Source organism: Tupaia chinensis, unplaced genomic scaffold, assembly GCF_000334495.1.
Source record: "Tupaia chinensis unplaced genomic scaffold, TupChi_1.0 Scaffold000005_2, whole genome shotgun sequence".
In the NCBI taxonomy this organism is placed as follows: domain Eukaryota; kingdom Metazoa; phylum Chordata; class Mammalia; order Scandentia; family Tupaiidae; genus Tupaia; species Tupaia belangeri.
The window spans coordinates 3590278-3607481 of record NW_006159434.1 but is presented as its reverse complement, the minus strand read 5'-3'; the positions used below and the strand labels follow the sequence as shown (position 1 = coordinate 3607481).

Here is a 17204-nt window from a genome sequence, read left to right as displayed (position 1 = left end):
CTGAATGTGTGTCACTTTTGTACCATCGTTAAGTTGAGGAATCATAGGTCAAACCATCACTGAGTTGGGGACCAACTATATACATGTCTCTCTTAGGCACACACACACACACACACACACACACACACACACACAAACATATATATTGTAAGTAACATTTATTGAATATTTAGACATTATTCTAAGTGTTCTTACATGTTTGTAATATAATATACATTAATTCCTGATTAAATAAGTGTAATTATTATTGTCATGGCATGGCAAATGACAAACACAAGACTCGACTATTAAATAGTTAGGCAAAGATTACATAGCAAGTCAGTGGCCATGCTGATGTTTAAGCTAGAATTATCTGACTGTGAGATGTGAGCTCTTATCTGACATGATATAGTGTAGGTTGATACCAGTGCTTGGATAAAATAATGTTGTATCTAGCACTGAAGAACAGCTAATGTGGAATCATGAGTTAAAAATTATCCTTGCTGGGACCAGCAGTTAGCGTAATGGCTATGTCGTTGAACTCCCACGTAGTTGACCGTGGTTCGAGTCCCAGACCCAGTGGCTTAAACTCACTCCAGGCATGTGTGTGTGCGTGCCCAAGATCCCAAGAGGAGAACAGAGGAGAAGGGATTGCGGCATGGCCATCCCCCCTGGGGGGTGATTTCTCGCTTTCTGTCTCTCTGTCTCTCTGTGTCTGTCTGGTGAGCGCACGCGCCCTATAGCAAAAATCTCTCCCCCAAAAAAGATAATAATAATTATTCTTGCCTTCAGGAACTCTCATTATAGTGAGGGAATAAATCATGAGCACAAATATTGAAATGTAAACCTGTGTGTGACAAAAGCCTTGAATGATAGACACAATATTAGAAGAGCTCAAAGAATGGAGATTTCATAGCTAACTGGATGCCTTAAAAGATGAGAACAAACAAGGACCAGCTCCTTGCCCTTGTGGTAAAGACAGCTGCATCCCACATGGCCAACATGTGTTCTGGGTCCTAGACTAGATGGCTTCATACTCCAAGTGTGAGTGCATGTGTGCACAAAACCCCAAAAGAGGGGAGAAATGGAGGAGAAGAGACTGAATAAATAAATAAATAATAAATAAATAAATGGAATACACCAAAATTTAAACACATATGAGGAAGTGAGAAATACAAACAAATAAAAACTTTGGGATGAATAAGAAAAATTAAATAAAGAGCCATTCGACCAGTTTGATTGGAACATAAGTATGTATTAAAAAATTAGAAGGTTCTTGGGGCCAGCAGGTACATGGTGGTTAAGAGAGAGGAGAGGAGTAGGAGTTTTACAGCAGTAGTCTAGGTGATGTGATTTGCAGCCTTACTGTAAAGGATATGCAAATGTAATACATTTGGAAACCCACTCCTCTTGTGAATTGTTTCGAAGATAAATCAAGTCTGATCAAAGATCATTGCAGAAACCTGGTGAAAGTTTCAATATGAATAGAAAGTCTCCAGTTGTCCTACCCTATTTTCAGAAACTTTAGTTAAAAAAAAACTCTAATATCATAGAGAAGGGCTGGCAACTGCAGAGAGATCAAGGATGCTCTACAATGTATGCTAATAGGAATTATCAGCATGAAATAACAATAGGGAAGAAAGACTATCTGCTACAAAGTCAAAGAAAACAGAAAACAAAACAAAGCAGGAAAATCTTTAGTCTCAGAGGCATGCAACTTGTTAAATTGTTCTAAAGTTGCTTCTCTCACATTTGGGCATTGTGATATTATGATACTTATATATTTTGGTTTTCATCTATGGTTCCTTTCTCAATTAGTTGGCCTGTTTCTTGGTTCTGGTAGCTCCCTCAGGGAACCCATAGAACTAGTGATAATGAAATTAAGACCCTCATTTCAGAGGGGTCCCACCCCATACCTGGGAGGAAGGAATGCTGCATAGAGAGATTCTTTTTGCAAGAATAATCTGGACAGGCCTTGCTGTGTTTCTTCACTCAGTCTATTAGCATTATTTGAAATCCTTTTTATTTCTATTTCTACATGCTTTGATCAGGCCTTTGCAACAAAGTGTTCATAAAAAGCCCAAAGGAACAGGGTTTGGGGAATTTCTGGACAGCCAAACACATGGAGGTTTGCTGGGAGAACTCATACATGTATGTGCTGGGAGAGTAATGCACCCCAGCTCCATGGGAACAAAATTCCCGCAGTTGAGACTCTTTCAGACCTGGCACTATGTATCTCTTCATGTGGCTGTTTATCTGTATCCTTTAAAATATCCTCTATAAAAACAAAAACAGAAACAAATCAGGAAAAAAAAGCAATAAACTTACTTCCCTGAGTTCTGTGAGGTGTTCTAGCCAATAAATCTAACCCCAAGAGGAAGCATGCGAGTCCCACCTTGTAGCCAGTCAGTAGGAAGTTTTAGAGGCCCAGACTTGGGGTTGTGTCTGATGTGGGAGCACATCAGACTGAGAGGTTCTGAGACTGAGCCCTCAGCCTGTCAGATCTGACACTGTTTCTAGGTAGATAATGTCAGATTTGAATTGGACTAGAAGGTGCCCAGCTGGTGTCTGCTACAGAATTGCTTGCTTACTTGCTGGTAGGGAGAAATCCCCACACATTGTAGGATCACAGAAGTAATCTTTGTTGATTATTCAGTGAGAGTATAGGAGAAATTGAGTATGTTTTTTCCACTCAGGCATAAACATTAAATAGAACAATGTTATATTGTTACATAAGAGATGAAAGTTTTCTAAAAAAAAAAAAAATCTTGGAAAGACAGATTCAATATTTAGATTGTGTAATACTCCAAAATCATAAAGTAAAGTAAAATACTTCCACATGGCACCAAGGTACTCTTTTCCATTGCACATTCCTTAAAAAAAAAAATCTATTGAGGATAGATGGCTTTGCAACTATGCTGAAAATCAAAAACTGATTTGTTATGCCATATAGTATACTTTTAAATGAGCCCTTTAAAAAAGATTCATTTTTATTTTATTATTTTAAAAACTTAACTCTAGATTACATTACTAGATACATCAATCACTACAAACCTATGTATTTACTACTACAGATTTAAGCAAACACAGCAATGTTTCCTCTAAAACTATCTCTTTAATTTGCTTATAGTAGCTCTAGATTAGGTAAAATGAAGTATTTCTAGTATATGATTTCATGCTGATCTGAGAAACTGATTTATGAACTTGAGTCAACTGGGTTGTTTCTCCCTTTGCCAAAATCAATGAAGAGGCAAGGACACATGATGTGTCTGGTATTTATCTAGTTTTCCTATGGAGATAATTCTGAAGGTTCTCACCTGCTCAATTATAGGAGGTGAAAGCCAGCTATATCTGGGGCCAGAACAAATCTGCACCATAGCTGGTAGTACTTTAGAATGCCCAGTCTTACTAAGTGCACAATTAGTTGTGCTAGAGTAACCATGGACACCTGAATATCCATCTTTGTTAAGTCAGTTTCACTGGCCCAGTTCATATGCATGGGATGTTTCCCTGCTTCCTGTTTTACTGTTCATTTTTAGATGGGATTAGAGGTGAAAAAGTTATTAGATACCTACTTATTGAGCTATGTGCCAACTTCAGAGTCTTTATTGTGTTAACTTTCATAGCAATTCTATAAAAATGATATAAATATCCTCAAGGTACAGATGTTGAAATATATATATGAAAATGTATAGGCACTCCTCACTTAATAACCATGTTATTTACTACAACTAGATCTTTAAGAAAATTGGTCAATAAGTGAGGAGCTTAAAGGTAAATGTCCTGTGGTGTGTCATTGGTGCCACAGGGTATGTATTTTTCAAGAGATATCATGTGACACCCTACTAGAATAATGTTATTCTTTTTTTTTTTTTTTTTGAGAGAGAGATTTTTGCTATAGGGTGCGTGTGCTCACCAGAAAGACAGAAAGAGACAGAGAGACACAAAGCAAGAAATCACCCCCCAGTGGGGATGGTCACACTGCAATTCCTTCTCCTCCATTCTCCTCTCAGGATCTTGGGCACATAGGCACACGAGCCTGGTATGAGGTTAAGCCAGTGGGTCTGGGACTCGAACCGCAGTCAAATACATGGGAGTTCAGCAACATAGCCATTATGCCAATTGCTGACCCCAAATAATGTTATTCAATCTGTACAAAAAGTATACATTATATAAGAGCCAGAAAGTGACAAGACACAACCATGATACAACAATATAAATCCAGCATAATTGTTTTTATTTATTCTGAAAAATATTATGGGTCCACAATAAAGTAAAAGTGTCTAAATGCAGCGTGTAATCTTGTGTAATTTCAAATGCTTTGTGTAATGAATACTGACTACAGAAATGACAAAAAGACTATGAAAGTGAGAACGTAAATTCCCAAGGCTCATCACACAGACTAAGAAAAGGGATTCCATCCCTAGAGAACTGGTCTTAAAACAGAGCAGTCATTAAACAGGTAGGTCTTTAAGTGAGAAATCATGAGGACTCATAAAAAGGACCAAAAACCAGGCACAGTAATGCATGCTTGCTATCGCAGCTACTTGAGAGGCTGAGGCAGGAGGAACATGAGCTCACGGCCAGTGTGGGCATTGTAGTGAAACCCTGTCTCAAAGAGCCAGGTGTGGTGGCACCTGCCTGTCTTAACTGCTGGGAAGTCTGAGACAGACAAATCATGATGAAGCAGGATTATGTCTAAGAATACTCCCCACTCCCTTCACACACATACACACATGATCATATAACACTTAAACACACCACTTAGGAAAAACAAACAAACAAATAATACGGTTACCTTGCCATGAGTATCAGCACTCCTCACACATTTTTTTCTTTATAGACTCCCTCCCAACAAATCAAGACCTTTGGCTTCTGAAAGTTAGTTCAAATTTATCGTATTTGTCTTAGGGCATTCTATGGGCCCTATTGACAATTCTGCTTGGAGGATCATTCCTTCATTCCAAATGATGCCTTCAGCCTTAGCCCTACTTATTCCTGGTGTCCATTCTTCTCTCCAATGGCTTCTGTTTCACTCCCAACCTATTGTACTTAGGAGCCCACATGATAAACCAAGTGAGGAGCTTTTAGCACTTTGATTTCAGTGTCACTACAAGGTTCCTTGTGATTATAAATGCAAATCGTTTTGTTGGGTGCTAGGCATTTCTAGAGGATTTATGCATCGCCTGATGAATCATAATCCCAAACTCTATGTAAAGAAATGATTCATATGATAAAAGGATATTCATCCTTGATTTCCTTATATCTGCAAACTGAGGATTTACATTTTACTCATTTGAATTATTATACTGAATGTCTTTTAAATTCTACGGGTCGTCCGGAAAGTTATGACGTATTTTTGCATAGAAAAGCAGAAAAATACATCATGGCTTTCCTGATGAGTTGATATATTTCCATATATTCCAAAGCCTAATATCATAGTTAGCAACTTCTTTTCAAAGTTGCTTGCCAATGTTATGTGGTTCAAAAGCTCCAGGAGAATGGTCCTTATCTATTGTAGTGTGTATTCATCTGCTGTGGGTGCTTACAAGTTTTTATATCTATGAACAGGACACCCTTCTGCTATGCTACTGACATTCATCAACAGCCCACAGTAATCAAGGTAGGTCAGGTTTGACCTAGGATATATGTTCACCGAACAGTCATTCCATACAACTATGGTATGAATGGAAGGCACTGTATGGTTGGGAAAACAAAAATAGAATCAGAACACTTATGTCTGAATCCCCCATTTAACACTTGCAAGCTGTGTAACCATATGCACTATGTTTAACCTATCTGAGCTTTAGTTTCCTCAACTAAGAAAAAGAGATATTAATAGCTGTACTTTGGAGAGCAGGTGGTGAAACAGTTATGTTGCCAGACTCCCACATGGTCAACCACAGTTTGAGTCTTGGACATGGTGGCTTAAAATTCCCAGTGGGCTACTGTATTCACCTGCCCAAATTCCTAAAAGGAGAAGGGATTGCACTGTAGTCATCACCTCAGTGAGTGACTTCTCCTTTTCTCTCTCTGTCTGTCTGGCCAGAACAAGTGCCCTATAGTAAAAATACCTCTCTAAAATAAAATAAAACAGCCGCACTTAATAAAGCTGCTATTAAGATTGTAAAAGGAAATAATTATTGTAGAGCACCTATCATGATGCTTTTAGTAATCACTTAGAAATAAAATTTATTAATGATTAAAAGTAAAGTATACCTTAAAGGTCAAGAATAATGGCTATAGAACTCTCAAGAGAGCACAATATTGAATATTTTCCATATGTCAACAAATAAAACCCCACATCATAAATAATGTTATCACATTAGGGCATGTTAATTTCTTCTTTTAATTAGGTTTCCTCTTGTTTAAAGAGTTACATGTAAACTTTGCTTGTTATTTAAGGCCTTCTCCTTGAAGAGAATTCTCAAAAGTTACCAGGTTAAGCTTTGAAAAATTCTGATCTCAAGTCCTTCCATGACAATAGTTAGTTTACATTTCCACAGAAAATACACTTTTCCAAACTCTAGAGAAATCAAAACAAAACCAAATGAAACAAACAAACAACAACAACAAAAAAAAAACACATCCTGAACTTCCAGCCAAAAGGTAAGTGCTTTGGGCTTTGAGGAAAACATGAATTATGAAGTGTGTGGTTCAAAAAAGTATTTTTAAGAAAATAAGTGTATCTTAAAAGCATTATCAAAAATAACACGTGATGCGAAACTGTGGCTGCCAAGTTAATTGTGTATGCACGTTGGAAACCATTGTGTGGTTTCAGACCCCAGTGAATTTCTTCAAGATCCTTCTGCTACTGAAAAAAACATTGCAAGTGACCCCTCTGTAGACACATACTGAAATCAATACAAAATATTGTCCAACTATGGTCTAACATTGGATGACTCAATTATGCTAGTCTAGAAAGGCAGTTTTCTTGAATTGTCCATTTTTTCTCTTCCAGAAGAAGCGAAGAAAAGACACTAGTTCTGACCCTTAATCTGATCATCTGAACTTTCCTGTAGGGGTTTCATTTGTAAACAAAACAAAACAGAAAACCCCAACTTGTATGACTCATTCTATCAGCAACTGTAAGCTATTTGAAATATGAAAAAATTATAAGAGCTGATTTCATTTTATGAAAACTGATTAGCCAAACTCTTGCGGATTTCTTAACTACCGTACCGTGGTAAAATATAAGATTAGTGTAGAAATTCCTTCATCAAATGAATTTAATGTTAACATATTTAATTAGTGATCCTGTTAGCCACTATGCTAAGATTAGAAGGTAATTCCTTAAAACTGTGGGAATTCTCACATTCTATCACTATTAATTAGCCTTTCTCATCCTACAGAAAGATTCTCATTAAGGATTATATAGTAGATTTAATATTTCTAAAAATTGCATTTGGGGAGATTATTTCAACACCTTGTATTCTTTATGGTCTGCATGTCTTATTGTTCTTTTCTCTTCATTTCAGCATTATACAGGGGTCATCATACTTTATCATATGCACACATGTGCAGGTGTTCTTCTAGACAAATAGAAATTTATATTAGTTTGAAACCAGAAAAAGTTTCCTTTCAAAATGTTCTGTGTCCTAGGGATCACCTTCCTCTCTTGTTATTCATTCTTTTTCTTTTTTTAATTGAATATTTTGCCATAGGTCATGTATGCTCACTAGAGAGACAGAAAGAGAGAAAGTAGAAATCACCCCACAGATGGGATGGCTATTCCATAGTCCCTTCTCCTCCATTCTCTTCTCAGAATTTAGGGCACAAACACACACACACACCTAGCATGTTTCCAGCCACCAGGTCCGGGACTGGAACCATGGTTGGCCACATGGCAGTTCACTGCCTTAATCACTATGCCACCTGTTGGCCTCACTTGTTATTCACTCTTTGTGAGAAATCACAGAGTGGTTAAAAAGATGAGTTTTGTAGCTAGATTCAGAAAATTTGCATCTTGTCTTTTGAATTTACTAGCATCTCTCTGTGCCCCACTTTCCTCATTATAAAATAGAGATAATAGTCATAGATTTGTAATGACAGTTAAATGACTTGATGTTTTAATTGCTAAGTAAAATGACTAGTATACAGCCAATTTATATAAGTTTTGATAAATACAATAAATAAATTCTATTGCCACACATGACTTCTATTATTTTTCTCAAGAAATCATTTTTTCTACTATCTTTATTATGCTTGCATTACGTCACAGTGTTTGTGCTATTTTGTTTACTTGCTGCACCGGACGTTGGTTATATATTCTGTGGGAGACATATGAGTCATCTGTGGCCATAAAGGTTTAGAGAATTAAAATCAAACAATAGATCCATTCCCCATCCCCACACAATGTATAGCAGTTTTCCTAATTTTTCTGAACTATGTATTTCCTGAAGAATATAATCCATAATCACAAAATATCTGTATTTAATTAAGTACAGACAAGATGCTGTTTATATTCATAATCAGAATTTCATCTTTTTTTTTTAGAGAGAGAGAGATTTTTGCTATAGGGCGCGTGCACTCACCAGACACAGAGAGACAGAAAGTGAGTAATTACCTCCCAGGGGGAATGGCCATGCCACAATCCCTTCTCCTCTATTCTCCTCTCAGGATTTTTGGGCGCACGCACATACATGTGCCAGTGTGAGTTTTGCTGGATCTGGGACTTGAACAGCAGTTGACTACATGGGAGTCTAGCAATATAACCATTACACCATCTGCTGGTCCCCAGAATGTCATCTTAATGGAAGAATTTTTTCAGAAGCAAGACAACTGCTATTGAAAGTCACAGTAAAGCATGAAATGATCCCAAGAGTTATACAGTAGTCTCCCTCTTATCCACAATCTTTCCCTGCAGTTTTAGTTACTTGTAGTCAATTATGGTCCAGAAATAGGTGAGTAAAGCATAAGATATTTTGAGAAAGAGAGAGCTCATAATCACTTAACTTTTATTATATTTGCACAGTCTTCAAAAAGTTTATGGAAATTATTTATTATAAAAATACTATACATAGATTTCAATTTTTTGCATCAAAATAAACTCACACTTTAATATCATTTTTCCCTTCACTTTTTTTTTTTTAATTTGCCAGAGAGAATGTGCACTTGCCAGACAAGGAAATAAATAGTGAGAAAGTGAAGAAGTACCTCCCGTGAGAGATGGTCACACTGTAATCCCTCCTCCTGAGTTTCTCTCCCTTTTTGGGATTCTGGACATGCATAGCCTCATGGTCAGTGTATTTTTCAAGCCTCTGGGTCATGGATTCAAACTGCACGGTTGGTCATGTTGGATCTAATTGCCTAAACTATACATCACTGGCTGGCCCTCCACTAACTTTTTGAAGTGCCCTCATACTGCTATAATAGTTCAATTTTATTATTAGTTATTGATGTTAATCTCTTAGTGGGACTAGATTAGAAATCAAAATGTATAATGGATACATAACGTGTAAGAAACATGTAGTATCAATATATACAGGGTTCATTACTATTAGCAGTTTTAGGCACTAGTAAGGATCTTGGGATGTATCCACCATGGGTAACAAGGGACTACTGTACCAGTTTTATTTTGCTTCAATTTTGGCAGGACATTATTCAGTTTTAGAATTGCTGGCTCACTGATCATTGTAATTGCTATGAACTGGAGCACAGAAGTTGGAGGGACAATTTATTACACAGAGGTAAAAATCACGTCACTATAAAATGCCACATAAGAAAATAAGAACTCCACTCTAACTAGCAAATGAATAAAGCATGTGCAAAGTTGGTCAACAGCAGTTTTTTGAGTAGCTCTCTATTTCCTCTAAGTACTGCACAGACAATATTGGTACAGTGTAATTTTATTTACTTTTTTCCTTTTTTGAAGAGGATTTTCCTATAGGGTGCGTATGCTTGCCAGATAGACAGAGAGAGAGACAGAGAGACAGAAAGTGAGAAATCACCCCCCAGGGGGGATGGTCACACCACAGCCCCTTCTCCTCCATTCTCCTCTCAGGATCTTGGGCACACATGCACATGTGCCCAGTGTGAGTTTAAGCCACCGGGACCGGGACTCAAACTGTGGTCAAGTACATAGGAGTCCAGTGACATAACCATTGTGCCAACTGCTGGTCCTGGAACAGTGTAAGTTTATAACTCCTTTGGTCTCCATATAAAAAGGTGCTCTGGATGATCTGGTTTATTTTCTTATATTGATTACAAATCACACCAATTTTCTAATGTCTACTTTGAAACTTAAAGATATGTTGCTCAGTTGTGTATTTAAATATTTTAAATCTAAAGTTTTTGCAAATACTAGTTTTTTCTTATATAGAACTGGACGCTCATTTTATTTTCTCCACATAGATCACTTTCTTCCTGGGATTTTGGGCATACATACACACGTGCCTGGTGTGTATTTCAAGCCTCCAGGTTCAGGACTCTAATCACAGTCAACCATGTGGGAGTCCAGTTAAGTAACCATTACGCTATCCACTAGTCCCAATATTGACCCATTTTGAAAAAAATAAGCTCTCAAATCACTATCAGTATCATGAATTTTAATTAATTGGGATCTTAATAGATGACATGGATATTATTAAAAAATTTAAAGATTCCAGTGGAAGAAAAGAAATAATTTAATTTCCAGGCTGGCCCCATAGTGCAGTGGTTAAGTTCTGTGCATAGGGATCCAGATCATACATGGTCAACCACAGCACAGTCTGAACCCTGACCCCAGTGACCTGAAAACATGACGGGCTCATAGACATCCATGCTCAAAATCTTAAAAGGATGGAGAAGGGAAGAAGGGACTATGGCATGAATGTGCTCCATTGGAGGGGTACTTTCTTCCTCTCTATGTCTGTTTCTGGCAAGTGTGTAGACCCCCTGGCAATTAAATAATATATAATCTTCAGGTTATATTCTAATATTTGTAGATTCTAGTTTCAGTAATTTCTTGTTTAAATCCCTCAAGTGAATAATGAATATCTTGTTAAAGATGAGCTATTTCATACAGTACTATGAAATCTTATTCATAAAACACATAATTTCTTTAAACATTTTAGAAACAAGAACATTTATCAAAAACAAGATTGAAAAGTATCTTATACTTTATGTATAGGAATACTATAAATGTAGTGTAATCTACTACTTGGTGTGTGTTAAATAGCAATTGAAACTTTAAGACACGAGGACAATTAAGGCTGTCAGATACTTTAAAGTCTTACCCAATGAAAGAGCCTCATGCCAAAGCAACAAGTATGTAAGAAAGGCTTGTGTCTCTAACAAGATTTTAACATTAACAAATGAAAAAATCAATAATTAGTAAGTAATCAGTAAAGTTAATTATATGGTACTCCATTTAGTAAAACATAATCAGAAGTAACTACTTAGCAAGATAAAATATTGTTGACTGAACATCTTATTCATGAAAGACAAGTTTTAATTAAAAATGTAATTGCATCTTCTTTCGCTCTCAGTCATACTTTTATCTCATACTGGTAGGTCAATTTTTGGACCCTAAAGTACATATTTTAAAATTTCCTCAAAACTTCTATTCTGAATACTACAATGACTTCTTAATCAAGATGTCATTTGCATACAGACGTAGTGGGGTTATTATGTTTACCTTGTATTCTACATACTTACAATTATCTTTTTTTTTTTTCTTGCCAGAGGACATGTATGCTCATGAGAGAGAGAGGCAGGGGGCGGGGAACCATATCACATGGGGCATGGTCACACTGTAATACTTTCTCCATTTCTCCATCCCATCTGAATTTTGGACATACATATTGCCTCCAGTCTGTTTTTCAAGCTTAGGGCAAGGATTCAAACAGCAGTCAGTCATGTAGGATATAGCCTCCTTAAGCACTAGGTTATGGGGACAGTTCTACTCACCAATTTTGTTGAGACCGAATTTAAAGTATAAGATTTGGAAATCAGAGTTTAAATTATGGAAAAACTTCCCTAAATTTCAGACTTAAGTAATTTTTAAAATTTTTTGGATAGGTGTTTTTTTGTTTTTTTTTTGTTTGTTTGTTTTTTGGTTATAGGGCGTGTGCACTCGCCAGAAAGACAGAGACAGAAAGCAAAAAATCACCCCCCAGGGGGCATGGCTACGCCATAATCCCTTCTCCTCCATTCTCCTCTTGGGATCTTGGGCACACATGCACACACGCCTGGGGCGAGTTTAAGCCACTGAGTCCAGGACTCAAACTGCAGTCGAGTACATGGGAGTCCAACGAAATAGCCATTATGCCAACTGCTGGTCCCCAGACTTGAGTTATTTAACATCTGTGACAATTTGGACAGAACTTGAGTTCAAGTTACCTTTATAAAATTACTAATTTCTTCCCACAGTGCATAAATTAATTCAATAACTCTTCCCAAAGAATATAAATCAACTCTGTGAAATATTGCAGAATGTTACTGCTATAGAACACAAGGTTTTCAAAACTCTTGTAATCATAAATGAAATTTTTGAGATTTCAATAAAAATATTATCTGAAAAATTTGAAAAAAATCATACATGAAATAACAAATAGTAAACAAATGTGATTCTCATTCTAATTCTTTTGGATTATTAACATTATATATCCATATTTATTTATCTGCATTGTATGAATTTATTTCCTTTCTAGCAAATGAAAGACATTTGATAATAAGTACATAGAGGACAATTTATGGTTGCTAATTGGCCCACGAAAGTGTCAGATCTAAGACATGCCTCACTAATAGTAGTATGTTAACCTATCACACAATATCAAATAGCATACAAATGTTTAGATATGGGTCATTTCATTCCATTTGTAAAATGTCCTCTTAAAGCTGCTATTAGGAAAATATATTTGAACTGATTTGTCAATTGCATTTTGAGCTGTGCTGATTGAAATGAGCAAAAGCAGTTTCTTCTTATACCTTGATTTTTAAAAACAAATTCAGACTGGTTTCTTCCTGAAATAATTTGCATTAGTAAAGTTTTACAAAAATTTGCCCAAGTGACACAAAAATTGCACTATGTTATGCTAAACTTTAAATTTAAGTCATATTACAAAATAGCAGTTCTTAATTATTTTCAATCCATGACCCCAGAACTAGATTTAAATATCAATAGAGTAGATGATCACTTAGAGGATACTTTTAGAGACATGTTTGCACCTGATCCAATAAATTTACTCTACTCTTTTCAAATCATAGCTGAAAGAAATGTATATTTATTGTTATATATTTAACACTAGACTCCAGCACAAAACCACCACAAAATCATCTAAGGAAACTTCATAGAATGCATATTGAGAAACATTATTTAAGAGTAATTCTTATATGCTTATAAAAGTATTCTAAAAGGAATTGGGAGAAAATACCTAAAATATTACTCTTTCATACCTGTGGTTGGGGATGAGTCCAGATCTCCACAGTTGTTGACTCCTTCATAGGGGTGCGAGATCGTACAACCTCTTTCATGGTCTTTAAAGGAGAAAAAAAAAGACGTATTTTTAATCCGTCTATTAAAAGTGAAAACAGTATATTTTACACAAGCAGATAATACAGGTAAATAAAATACTGTCTGGATATTTCTCTTTTTTTTTAGAGAGGTTTTTGCTATAGGGTGTGTACACTTGCCAGAAAGAGAGATAGAGAGAGACAGAGACCAAGAAATCACCCCCTTTCTCCATTCTCCTCTCAGGATCTTGGGCACGCATGCACACGTGCCTAGCGTGAGTTTAAGCCACCAGGTCCGGGACTCGGGCCATGGTCGACTACATGGGAGTCCAGCAACATAGCCATTATGCCAACTGCTGATCTCCACTGTCTGGATATTTCTAAACATCATAGTTTATTTATTTGACAACTGGGTTTTTGAGGGTTTTCAGTAGGCCAGATACAGCTCTAAATATTAGAAATAAAAAAGAGAAGAAAGAAAGAAAGAAAGAAAGAAAGAAAGAAAGAAATCCCTTTCCTCACAGAGTTTTCATTCCAGCATTATGTTTAAGTGTTCTGTTTTAACTATTACTGTGAATGGAATAATGGAGGACTATTTACAATATTTAACTGAATGAAATGTAAGCTGGAGAGACTTTCAATCCAATGCTTTTGCAACTTGATGGCTTCAAGAGTTATGTCTGTGAATTCCACAACACAAATTTGTTATCTTCCATGCAAAGATATCTAATAGATGTGATAAATACCACTGAATTGATAAACCAATGCACAGATGCTGACCTACTAAACCAGAACAATTATAAAAGACTTGAAAAGATGATATCTGTATCCATTTAATTCATTTAAGAACATAGAGTATGTTATTCATTTTTAGAATATTTAATGCATATAATACACAATTTTCTATGCTTGATTTCCAATATATGGGACAAACAATTTGGTACGAGATTGTTACTTGAGATATAAAAGGGAGAAATCTTCAAAGAAGATGGGAAAGCCTAACTCAGTGACTGCTGGATTCTTTTGTGTTGCAACAACAGGGTTGAGTAGGTATGGCAGAGACAACATGTCACTTTTTTACAATTTCACACTGCTATATGGTGACCTAAGATTACAGTGATGCAACTTCTACTTGGCAGGGTTTTATGTGCCATATATATTGCCTTACCAAAACCGTTTACTTTTATGTATTTATTTATATTACCAGTGCATGCCCATTATGTCAGAACAAAGAAAGAACAGGATTAAAGGGCAAATCATGTTTATTATGCAATTACACTATAACTGTAATAAAAATAATACATTTTAACAGTACCAGATGAAACATTCATCATAATATTCCATGGAATATTATACTTTCAGAGGAAAGCAATAGTCAGAAGTATTAGAAAATTAAAACAGAGGGACCAGAATGATTATGTCACTGGACTCCCATATAGTCAACTGTGGTTCGAATCCCGGACCTGGCAGCTTAAAACTCACACCAGGCATGTGCACATGTGTGCCCAAAATCCCAAGAGGAGATTGGAGTATAAGGGACTGCATCATGGCCATTTTTGGGGGGGAGGTGATTTCTCACTTTCTCTCTGCCTCTCTCTGTCTCTCTGGCTAGCACCTCCACCCTATAGCAAAATTCTCTCTAAAATAAATAAATAAGTAAATAAATAAAAATTAAAAAATCTCATAACAGCAGAATTTCTTCACAAGAATTTGAAAAATAAAAATAATGCTACAATCAATGTTTCCAAAAATCTCATCTGTTAGCCAATCAAAGAATGACACTTACTGGTGGTGAGTGGATTAACTGTGTTTACATATAACCAATTGAATAAATGTATCCAGACATAATAAAGTTAGAATCATTAGCTTTTCAGCAAATATAGATATTCAAAAAGTTAAGGATATTGAGAACAACAATAATAGTTCATTTCAAATGGTTTTCCTTGTGTCTTCATGAGCGAGCAGATGTTTCCAACAATGCTCAGTTGTTACTTATGTGAGGAAGCAAGTCCAAGTCTTAAGTAATTGAAGAATTAGCCTCTATGAAAAGTCTGAATGGAACAGAAATAGCAAGAATATTTTCAAAGAAATTGAGAAAACACTAATTCAGTAAAACCTGAAGTGAAATCTGTTAAGAAGTGTTTCAACTAATGGTGAGTAAAATATGTTTGGGCCACAAAGAAAGTGAACAAAACACAGCTTGTGAAAACAGAAGATGTTCAAAGTCTATAGTTATTTATGGTATCATATATCATACTTTGTGGAAAACATTTTAATTACCAAGTATTATTTAACCTATATGTCCATAGTAAAATTAATTCACTATTGGTAACAGAACCACTGTCATTCTGTAAACTTTTGTCAAAAATATAAACTTAAGAAGTTCCATAATACACTGCACAGAGAAAGCAGGTTCCAAGACGGCCTACTGTGGTTCAAATCCTGGCCCCAGTGGCTTGAAAAATAAGCTACACAGAATAACACATGTCCAGGATCCTGAAGGGATAGAGAATCAGAGTACGAAGAATTGTGGCATGATCAGGTCCTGTTGGGAAATGCTTTCTCTCTCTCTCTCTCTCTCTCTCTCTCTCTCCCTCTATCTCTCTTTCTCTCTCTCTCTGTCATACAGGTGCATTCAAAAACAAAATAAAACAAAACAAACAAACAAACAAAGATGAATATTTTGACCAAATACCCTACCAAATAAGCAGCTGGATAGCTTAGTAGAGGCAAAGATTAATGGAAATATTTTGAGCTCAAGAATGAGGCTGTAATTTTATTGAATGACTAGAAGCACCCTAAACCACTATTCTCAACACTGAATCACTTTGGAAATTAATTTTTAGTGCAGAATTGATAATGTCTTTAATAAATCAACCTATAATTATAGGATGAAACAGTGCTTCTATGTGAAATCTATACTGGAATAGTCAGTTTGACAACTAAGTTGCTTGAATAATAAGTAATGCCAAGTTGCTTTATATACTTCAGTGCTGCCATAGTTAAAACAAGAAGGAAAATCTACAACTCCATTAAAATTTGCAATGAGTTGTGACAAACATGCAATTGAAAAGATTTACCTAACCTTCAATTTGTAAAAGTTAATCTTTAATGTAATGGAACAGTAAGTGGCAAAATTAAGAAAATAATCTAATACAATTCTTCAAATGTATTCCAAGAGATGGATTTGCTCACTAAAATTATGTGCTCATGTATTGGTATCAGGATTTATCAGCACCTATCTGTGTGAGAAGGCATTTTCAGAGATGAAATACACATGTCCATTCACCTTATTAGTAGACCTGTATGGAATAAAAATTGTACTCTATTATTATTATTGTTATTTGAATTTCATCAATAAAAATTCATGGAACTTCAATTTCTCTTTAATATATAGATACTAATTCTGAGTCTTCAAAGGAAAAATTTACAAATCCCTGAAGTATGTGAAAAGGAAAGATGGACCAATAACTATGATTAGTGGGCAAGTCTTTGAAATAAAGTCTGGTAGACTTAAATCCAGAGGGCGAGGAGGAGATTTGTTTTTTTTTTGAGAGGTTTTTCACTATAGGGCACGTGCGCTCGCCAGACAGACAGAGAGAGACAAGAGAGATAGAAAGCGAGAAATCACCCCCCAGGGGGATGGCCACGCTGTAATCCCTTCTCCTCCATTCTCCTCTCAGGATCTTGGGCACGCACGCACACGCGCCCAGTGTGAGTTTTAAGCCACCAGGTCCGGGACGTGAACCGCGGTCGACTACGTGGGAGTCCAGCGACATAGCCTTTATGTT

General features: G+C 36.1%; 1 protein-coding gene across 1 annotated transcript in view; it reads right to left on the bottom strand.

Moving 5' to 3' along the window:
• PCDH11X (protocadherin 11 X-linked) overlaps window positions 1-17204 on the bottom strand; it is a 779107-nt gene that overhangs the window by 404573 nt on the left and 357330 nt on the right. The window contains 1 exon segment of the mRNA XM_006139830.2: window positions 13357-13437. Within this exon segment, the coding sequence (XP_006139892.1) occupies window positions 13357-13437 (81 nt within the window).